We start from the raw sequence: 10,370 nt of genomic DNA on the forward strand, positions 1-10,370 counted from the left end.
ACCAGGTAGAAACAAAAAGCAGAAGTGTTTTAGCCCTCCAGGACCGGAATTAAATAGCCCTGCTGTAGGCTTAAAAGGATACTTCGGGATTTTGGCAGTGCGAAGGAAGATGCTATCTAGCGTTAGCGCAATGACTGGAAAACTAACTCTGACATCCTTCATACTGGACTTAGAGACATACAAATGGTACCCACAAGTTCATCTGACTTTAGGGATGTAGATAATGCTAAAATCCTGAAGTATCCCATTAAGCAGGAATCTTGAGTGTGTGACTAAGGGGATCACAGGTTTCTGGGGAGTCCATTATGGTAACCTCACAGAGGAGGAGAGGAAGCTTCAGACTATTGAGATGTACCTGTTACGCCACTGGTCTCTTACCTGGAGGTTTGCCAGCAGTACTGTCCTTCAACCAACTGGGCCATTGGAACCACACACACCCTGGTAGCTCCTGACACCAGACAAGTGTCTTTCTCGCCACAATAGGAGACAGTTACTCATTAACAAGCCGATGTGAAAACAGGCACAACGTGGTGTTATTTTTCTGTTCTGGATGTAATGTCACAGACAGTTGCACTTTGTAATTGCACAACAAACGCCTGGTGTTCCACGCTGTGTTTTGCTTCTAGAATGGCTTTGTAAATAGTATGATTCCTTTATTTTCAAATGACAGTTTCTTGCCTCGCTGTGGGAATTGCAGCCATATCCCAACATAGCCTAAAGATGAACAAACAGGCAGTTTATAATATGCAACATCCGCACAAATATAGAAGATATTCAGCAACTCTTGGGGGACGATACTTTATTATTAAAACCAACGTGTTTATTTATTTAAGTCTTTTTTTAACCTTTATTTAACTAGGCAAGTCAGTCTGACTCCCTGATGAAGGCTATTGGTTTTGATAATAAACAAGTATGTTTCTTGTCAACTTATAGGCAGTGTTCCCTCGCCGGGTACTGTAGGGTGACTGATGTGCTGAGCCAGGCAGTGTTCCCTTGCCAGGTACTGTACGGACACTGATGTGCTGAGCAAAGTAGTTTTCCCTTGCCGGGTACTGTAGGGAAACTGATGTGCTGAGCCAGGCAGTGTTCCCTTGCCAGGTACTGTACGGACACTGATGTGCTGAGCCAGGCAGTGTTCCCTTGCCAGGTACTGTAGGGAAACTGATGTGCTGAGCCAGGCAGTGTTCCCTTGCCAGGTACTGTAGGGAGACTGATGTGCTGAGCCAGGCAGTGTTCCCTTGCCAGGTACTGTAGGGAGACTGATGTGCTGAGCCAGGCAGTGTTCCCTTGCCAGGTACTGTAGGGAGACTGATGTGCTGAGCCAGGCAGTGTTCCCTTGCCAGGTACTGTAGGGAGACTGATGTGCAGAGCCAGGCAGTGTTCCCTTGCCAGGTACTGTAGGGAGACTGATGTGCTGAGCCAGGCAGTGTTCCCTTGCCAGGTACTGTAGGGAGACTGATGTGCTGAGCCAGGCAGTGTTCCTTTGCCAGGTACTGTAGGGAGACTGATGTGCTGAGCCAGGCAGTGTTCCCTTGCCAGGTACTGTAGGGAGACTGATGTGCTGAGCCAGGCAGTATTCCCTTGCCAGGTACTGTAGGGAGACTGATGTGCTGAGCCAGGCAGTATTCCCTCGCCAGGTACTGTAGGGAGACTGATGTGCTGAGCCAGGCAGTGTTCCCTTGCCAGGTACTGTAGGGAGACTGATGTGCTGAGCCAGGCAGTGTTCCCTTGCCAGGTACTGTAGGGAGACTGATGTGCTGAGCCAGGCAGTATTACCTCGCCAGGTACTGTAGGGAGACTGATGTGCTGAGCAAGGTAGTGTTCCCTTGCCAGGTACTGTACGGACACTGATGTGCTGAGCAAAGTAGTTTTCCGTTGCCGGGTACTGTAGGGAAACTGATGTGCTGAGCCAGGCAGTGTTCCCTTGCCAGGTACTGTAGGGAGACTGATGTGCTGAGCCAGGCAGTATTCCCTCGCCAGGTACTGTAGGGAGACTGATGTCCTGAGCCAGGCGTTGTTCCCTCGCCTGGTACTGTAGGGAGACAGATGTGCTAAGCCAGGCGGAGTTCCCTCGCCGGGTACTGTAGGGAGACTGATGTGCTGAGCCAGGCGATGTTCCCTCGCCGGGTACTGTAGTGAGACTGATGTGCTGAGCCAGGCAGTGTTCCCTCGCCGGGTGCTGTAGGGAGACTGATGTGCTGAGCCAGGCAGTATTCCCTCGCCAGGTACTGTAGGGAGACTGATGTGCTGAGCCAGGCAGTGTTCCCTTGCCAGGTACTGTAGGGAGACTGATGTGCTGAGCCAGGCAGTATTACCTCGCCAGGTACTGTAGGGAGACTGATGTGCTGAGCAAGGTAGTGTTCCCTTGCCAGGTACTGTACGGACACTGATGTGCTGAGCAAAGTAGTTTTCCGTTGCCGGGTACTGTAGGGAAACTGATGTGCTGAGCCAGGCAGTGTTCCCTTGCCAGGTACTGTAGGGAGACTGATGTGCTGAGCCAGGCAGTATTCCCTCGCCAGGTACTGTAGGGAGACTGATGTCCTGAGCCAGGCGTTGTTCCCTCGCCTGGTACTGTAGGGAGACAGATGTGCTAAGCCAGGCGGAGTTCCCTTGCCGGGTACTGTAGGGAGACTGATGTGCTGAGCCAGGCGATGTTCCCTCGCCGGGTACTGTAGTGAGACTGATGTGCTGAGCCAGGCAGTGTTCCCTCGCCGGGTGCTGTAGGGAGACTGATGTGCTGAGCCAGGCAGTATTCCCTCGCCAGGTACTGTAGGGAGACTGATGTCCTGAGCCAGGCGTTGTTCCCTCGCCTGGTACTGTAGGGAGACAGATGTGCTAAGCCAGGCGGAGTTCCCTCGCCGGGTACTGTAGGGAGACTGATGTGCTGAGCCAGGCGATGTTCCCTCGCCGGGTACTGTAGTGAGACTGATGTGCTGAGCCAGGCAGTGTTCCCTCGCCGGGTGCTGTAGGGAGACTGATGTGCTGAGCCAGGCGATGTTCCCTCGCCGGGTACTGTAGTGAGACTGATGTGCTGAGCCAGGCAGTGTTCAGCGCAGGGCGCAAGAGGACGGTGTGTCTTTAACACTTACTCTGCAGCGGTGTAGACAGGGAGAGTGACAGAAGAACAGCAGAGAACCAGCAGGAAACCAGGCCTTGATCCCCAGCCTGCCGGCATCCCACAGGCTGCGTGCCCAGCACTCAGTCGCCTGTCTGGAGGGATCCACGGCTAAGCCCCCCTGGGAGCCTTGGAGCCATGTCAGGTACTGTAGCGACTGGAGCATCGGAGGAGGGGAAGATGAGACACTAAGCAGGTTATTATTGCATTCAAGTGTTACTTTCCTTCAGAAGTGTTGGTTAGCCTCTTAGGTGGAGGTAGGCTCTGTCTGTGGAGGGCAGTGTAATGTGCTGGGATATAACAAGGTCTGTAGGAAGGCAGGGATATTCAAGTGTAAAATACTAGGGGAGAGATAGGAATGTGTGTCATTGGCACAATGCTCAGTTAGTGTAGGGAGTGAGGTTATGAAGGACAGTGTGTTTGGCACGATGCTCAGTTAGTGTAGGGAGTGAGGTTATGAAGGACAGTGTGTTTGGCACGATGCTCAGTTAGTGTGGGGAGTGAGGTTAGGAAGGACAGTGTTAGCGTGTGATATGCAGCTGGGAGAAAGATTCTGCACAGGTGTGTGTGTTTGAGGGATACAGCAGCTGCAACTGAGCGAAGGTGTGTGTGTCATTAGCTCTTTCATTAGAAGCGAGGTGCTCCAGTGCAGAGAGGGGTCCAAGTCATCACCCATAGACACCTCTGCTATCTCAGTCTGAAACCTCCACGCACCACCTCTCATATCAACCCATCCTGTTCTATTTCAGGACCTGGGCAGGCATGTAGCAGTTGGGTGAGCATAACAGCATGCCTGTCCAGGAGAGCAAACAAGCACAGTAGACACAATCCTGCTAATGCCTAGGACCTGTGATCTCTTTGGTCAACCATACATACACTATCAGACGATCCAGACAAACACAGGGCTGCTCAGATAAGGTTTTTGGTTGAGTAACAAAATTGGAGTTTGCATAGGCTTTAAGCTGAACTGCGTGAGTTTACTTTAAGTCTGTTCTGGTTTCTCCTCATGTGTCTTGCTGCTCTGCTCTCTCCCTCCCTGTTGTGTGAGTAGTCAGACAGCGACAGTGGCAGTATGAGTATCCGCTCCCAGTCCGTGCCTAGTCTGGAGCCTGGCAGGGGCCTACTCTGCAGTATAAGCCCTGAGCCGGCCAAGACACTGCCCGGGGTCAGGGTCAGGAGTCCCTCGCCACCCAGGGTACGCAGGGATGTAAAGGTCCCTGAACGCTTCAAAAGTCCAGTGCCTCCGATCCAGATGCCAGCACAACGCTTCAGGAGCCCTGGCCCACTCAGAGCTTCCATGATTAGCCCTGAGCCTGTGCTGAACGGGAACAGCAAGCCCAACGGTTCTGTTAATGGAAGTGCCGTCAATGGAAGCTCTGCCAACGGCAGTGCCAACCAGCCAGACCTGGACAACGATGATCAGAGCCTTACCCGCAAGAAGGTAGTGAAGGTGGTACGTCGAGTGGTGACGAAGGTACTACCTGCAGAAGAGGAGTATGCTCCAGCTCCTGAGCCTACCAAACCTGCCCCTGAACCTCCTAAATTGGTGCTATCGCAAGTGCTAAGATCTGTGCCCAAGGTCCCAAAGGTTCCACTGTTCTCTTTCAAGCACGACACCATCAAGACAGAGGAGAAGGACAATATATCAGCTGGGCTGGCCAGCCTCATGGTCCGCGGGAGGACCAGGGACCGCCCTCGCACACGCAAAGATGGGCCACCTGAAAAGAAACAGGAGGAAGCGGTGAAAAGAGAGGAAAAAGAAAGTCCAAAGTTGGTTGATATAAAATCTAGCCCTAAAGTCGGCCCAGTTTCAAAACTGGAAGATAAGACTCCCGTGTTGGCGGTACCTGCCAAAGTTCCTCCTACTGCTTCTACTTTGACCTTGGTTCCCTCCAAGTCTGCACCCGCAGGCTTCATCCCTGCCTCAAAGCCTTCCTCGCTCTCCCCTCCCGCAGGTTTCATTCCACCACCAAAATCAGCCTCCCTTAGCCCACCTGATGGGTTTGTACCAGCACCAAAATCAGCCCCCCTTTGCCCACCAAATGGGTTTGTACCAGCACCAAAATCTACCCCTCTTTCCCCTTCAGCAGGGTTTTCACCAGCACCAAAATACACTGCTGTTACTCCTTCAGTTATCACTGTAGCTCCCAAATCCTCTCCAGCCATTCACCCGCCATGTTTCATCCCACCACTAAAATCGACCCATATGTCCTCACCTGCCGGGTTCATACCAGTCCCAAAATATATACCCCTTTCCCCATCTGCTGGTTTTGTCCCCTCTTATAAATCCTCCCCTGTCACTCCCCCTTCAGCATCCGTTCCCACCTCCAAGTCCTCTTCCAGTACTTCCGCTGCAGGGTTCGTCCCAGACCCCAAGGCCTCGCATCTCTGCCCTAACCCTTCCAAGTCCTCGGCTCTCTCCCCTCCTCCTGCAGTCATCACTCCCAAGGCGAGTACCCTCTCTCCACCACCTGAGTTCATCCCGCCCCCCAGACAGCCAACCGTGAAGAAGCCTGAGGTAAGGCCTACTGTCCACACTGCATGGACCACTTTTGAGACCACTGTGTGAAAAACCGGATGTTAATTGCTAATGCACAAACAGCACTTTTTGCATCTCTATGATAACTCCAGTCATTTTTGTGTGTGTGTGGGGTGTAATTTTAACTAACTTCACTTATCTTGTTGAGGTCTCTACTTGTTAGCAGAGTTTCAGCTCCATTTTGGTGCTACGATGGGCCCAGCCTGCCAAGTTGCTCTCAACTCCCTATTGAAGTCATTTGCTTCTTCAGAACTTTCTCATCTGCACAGTCAGTTTATTTCTCAGTCTGTCTAAGGGTGCAGTTTCATGGGGCTGAAGCCTTTGTTGTGTTTGATGCTCTGATACCAGCTCCATCTCTCTCCGAGTCTCTCATGGGGGATGGAGCCTGTCTCACACAGCTCTCCTTCCTCACATCTCTCTCCTCTGAGACGCCAGGGCTGCTGAAACAGCTTCCACCAAAACAAACAACAAGTTCAGTAGCTCTTTTTCCCTCCAGCCTCAACCCAAGAGACCCTGCTGTCATCTGCAGCTTGGGAACATTGTTTATTGAGGTTAGCCTGTGGGGGGGTTTTCCAAAAGAGGAAAAAGCATATCGGGGTGGAATGTTCTGTTGCTGTGGCCTGGAGTTCCAGGGAGACCCGCAGAGCTAATTACCGATAGCGACATTGTCTTTCTGGGAAATAAAGTTCAAAGCTGCGCTGCAGCCACTTTGGCAGGCTTTGGGATAAGAGAACTATCTATACATTTTGCAGGTACCAGATATTTTGAAAAGCTTTGGTCTTTTTGCTGGATTCTCGCTGAGTTTTGGCTATTACGGGCCTCTCAGGGTCTTTGTTTACTTGGCTAGCTGACCGTAGGCTGGCTTTGACCGCTGCAGCAATCTGAATTTGCTATAATTGTCTAAGGCTAAAGTTTGCTTGTGTATTGTTATCCAAGCTAGTTATAGTTTTGCTTGGCTTCGCCCTGTGCTTTGAGATCTGAATAATTTCACATCCAAGTTGACTGTTGATTTGCTCACAACCTTAGCTAGACTCTGGACGTCTGGAGCATGGCTTGTTGTGGGTTTGTTCAGCATGGTTGTATAATTTCTTTATCTTATGGACTACTTGTATGTGTGTGTACATTACTTACGGTGTGCTTGTGCTCGTGGATGTATCTGTGTGTACAATTTTGAAGGTGAACGCTTTGGGAGCCTCTCCCCTGTCCTCTGTTCCCATTGAGAATGCTTCACCGCAGAACAATTCATCAACCATTAACCCAAACATTACCCAAAAGGTGTGTATGTGTGTGTGTGTGTGTTGGTGTGCCCCACAGCATTCACACAGGTCACTGTTGCTACGCTGTGGACATGAGGTATTGTAACCAAGTGTGTGTGAGTTCAGGATTGGCACGGCATCTAGCGAACATCTCATAGCATGAAAAAAGTACACATTTCTGTTGTCTATGAAGCAGTGTTGAATGTGGTCCGCTAGAATAGTGCGCTTTGAGTAGTAGTTTCAGAGCTCAACCTGTTGGTGATCTGACCTCCAGGAGGTGCCACTCAGTCCCACTGAAGAGGCTCATAGACGCCTGGAGAGGATCTTCACTGCGCCTGTAAAGTCCCACCTTCCCTCGTCTCTATTTCTTTCTTTATTTCTTTCTCTTTCTCCCGCTCACCATCTCTCTCTTATCTCCACTCCCTCTGGACTGCCTAGATACATGCTTCTCCTCTCATGTGTTTCACTTGTTTCATCTTTACTTTCTTTATTTCTTTCTCTTTCTCCCGCTCACCATCTCTCTCTTATCTCCACTCCCTCTGGACTGCCTAGATACATGCTTCTCCTCTCATGTGTTTCACTTGTTTCATCTTTACTTTCTTTATTTCTTTCACTTTCTCCCGCTCACCATCTCTCTCTTATCTCCACTCCCTCTGGACTGCCTAGATACATGCTTCTCCTCTCATGTGTTTCACTTGTTTCATCTTTACTTTCTTTATTTCTTTCTCTTTCTCCCGCTCACCATCTCTCTCTTATCTCCACTCCCTCTGGACTGCCTAGATACATGCTTCTCCTCTCATGTGTTTCACTTGTTTCATCTTTACTTTCTTTATTTCTTTCTCTTTCTCCCGCTCACCATCTCTCTCTTATCTCCACTCCCTCTGGACTGCCTAGATACATGCTTCTCCTCTCATGTGTTTCACTTGTTTCATCTTTACTTTCTTTCCTTCATTCATTTTAACAGGACACATTAACATTCCATAAATGCGTTTTAGAGGTGCCTATTTATTTTTCATGAATGCTCTTCATCATGCTCTTTATCTCTCTTTCTCGCTTTCTGTTCTTCACTGGATGTTCAATCTTTATGATGATAGCTAATAGTCATTTGTCATTTTATTTTTTGGCACATTTAATTTAAAGTACAGATTTATTCATTTGAGCCATATCCATTGCTTGGCTACCCAAACGTCTTGCTCCAGCCAAATGCTACGCCACGCCCACGGACGCTAGTTTCTTTTCCACAATGAATTTGGATCTTCATACCTCCACGACGACTTCTAGAACGCAAATACAGAACTGATGGATGAGGCCAGAGCCTCTGATTAGTTAAAATGGAACAATCGGCAATGATTCCCCCCCCCCCCACTACATCCCTCATTTTGACATCACTACAAATGACTTCATTCATGGCAGTCTCAGACTGAAGTATGTATCGAACATAGAGCAGCGGAAGAATTCCATTTGAGTCGTCAGGCAACCATATCCATGCATGACTGAGTTACTGCATTTTCATGTTCACAATTAATTGAACTAATTTTCTGTCTATGCTGCTTTCTTTTTCCATTCTTGTTTTGTCACCTGTCAAACATGATCTTTCTTTCCATCCCTCTTTCTAATTGGTGCTTGGCTGCATCTTTCTGTGGCGGTTGTATGGCTAGCTGGAGCCGGTGGTTCGTGCCTCAGCTCCGCTCCTATCTCCGGCCCCAACCCTCCCTCAGGTAGTGTGGCCCCCAGGCGTCCCCTCTGGAGGCCTGGTTGGAGTGTGTGTTTGTGTGGCGTGTTGGAGTGTAAGCCTAGATTCCTCTTCTAACTTACCCCTCTCTCACCCTGCCTGTCTGTAAGGTTCATCTGTAATGGTACTTGGTGTTTGCTCTTCCTCATTTGTTTCAGACCCCAAACTCTCTGATATTTGTCCCTAATATTACCTGGTTCAGTCCTTGCTTGTTTTTGGAACACAGACAATATTAAACAGTGATAGTGTTTAGATGTCTCAAGGGAAATCAAACAGACCTTGAACTGCATGGAAACTGACAAACCAACCCAGACAAAGGACTTTAATGTGCAGTTTTTCTTTTGTCAATAGCATGGCAGTGGAATGGATGGCCGCATGTTAGTCATCCTGTTGTGGTGTCCAGTCGCTGTGTGAGTGAATGGCAGTGGAATGGGGGTTATCGCGTCTGTATGTGATTTATGACTGTCAGGTGTTCCTGTCTCGTTGCTCTCACAGTCTCCCCTTTATGACATGATTAGCTCATCTCACAGACATAGAGCCTGACCTCTCCTTGTTCTTTGCCATCCCCCAGTTTTTTCTCCACATTCCTCCCTGGTCATAACCCGGATGACTTACATAATGTGCTCGTTACTTCAAATGGTAAAACACTGGTTTGATAATGTCTGATAATGTTTTCAATGTATGTCTCAAAACAAAACTTTTGAGAATAATGAAGGATTAGTTACTATTTCATTTGGACCAGATGGACAGTGGGTAATAGCCAACAAGCCTGGTCTTTGGCTCAAGCCGTGTTCATTCAGTCCATAAGTGAAAAGCTTGTAGGGATATCTCTCTCCACAAGGATCACCACTATGCATTACTCTCTCTGTCCCCTGTATATACATCTGTCTACTCCAGCAGATGATGAAGGATGATGCCATGCTGCGATATGCTTAATGTTTTGTGTTGTTTGGTGGATTGCTACCCTTCTTTCCACTGTAGCTACTCTCTTAACTATAACCTTTGACCCCTCCTCTCATGCATGCCATCCTCCAGGGACAGGTGGACGAGGACCCCGTGGCCATCCTTCAGGCGTCTCACGCCGCTGCCCAACAACCCAAGGTCTGGCCTTTGCTGTGCCTGTGTGTAATTCACCCCCTCCACCTCCCACGTTCACCACTCCCACCACTGACCCCTGGAGTGCTGTGTACTCTGTGTTGTGATCCATTGCAGTGTCACCCCTCACCCTTTCCCCCCACCAAACACACCTGCATAGTATTCACGCACACCCAAGCCACCCGCACTCCTTTGGCCATATTTCACCTAATTAGAAACATTTCAGAGGAAATCAGCACTCAAAATGAAGCTTTTTCGATGGCACTAAAGATACGTGGTTGTCTGGATTCCACATGATCAATCATATCATCACATTTTGTCTCGTGTAGATGTCATTGCATGACGTCAGTTCTCCATTAAGGAGGCAAAGAGACAGACACTGCAAAAAACATCACCAGATTGTGCCTGATTATACATTATTAGAAATAAGTTATATAGGCCTACATTTCACACTATGTGAATTACATATGTTTTTATCCCGTGTTTATGTTTTACTTTATAATGTCTTGTTGTCATCCTTCAAGTCAGTCCCTAGAATTCGTTGTGTGTTGTGTTGCTGTGCTTGTGGATAGTGTATTTATTCCACTCATACTCCCCCCATCTCTCACCACCATGCTGTGTGTGACAGTGATG

At 48.9% G+C, this 10,370-nt stretch overlaps 1 protein-coding gene across 10 annotated transcripts in view; it reads left to right on the top strand.

Moving 5' to 3' along the window:
- The window catches only part of LOC123992636 (unconventional myosin-XVIIIa-like), a 155,443-nt gene that overhangs the window by 62,259 nt on the left and 82,814 nt on the right, over positions 1-10,370 (top strand). For 5 of the 10 annotated variants that reach the window (XM_046293943.1, XM_046293945.1, XM_046293944.1 and 2 more), the window contains exons 4-7: positions 4,167-5,633; positions 7,185-7,247; positions 8,569-8,628; positions 9,678-9,743. The exons of 3 other annotated variants lie outside the window; for them this stretch is intronic. In XM_046293943.1, coding sequence (XP_046149899.1) covers positions 4,167-5,633; positions 7,185-7,247; positions 8,569-8,628; positions 9,678-9,743 — 1,656 coding nt within the window. The remainder of the gene's footprint in view (positions 1-4,166; positions 5,634-7,184; positions 7,248-8,568; positions 8,629-9,677; positions 9,744-10,370) is intronic. 2 more of the 10 variants (XM_046293946.1, XM_046293949.1) reach the window with 2 other exon arrangements.

The sequence above is a fragment of the Oncorhynchus gorbuscha genome, linkage group LG13 (genome assembly GCF_021184085.1).
Source record: "Oncorhynchus gorbuscha isolate QuinsamMale2020 ecotype Even-year linkage group LG13, OgorEven_v1.0, whole genome shotgun sequence".
Lineage (NCBI taxonomy): Eukaryota > Metazoa > Chordata > Actinopteri > Salmoniformes > Salmonidae > Oncorhynchus > Oncorhynchus gorbuscha.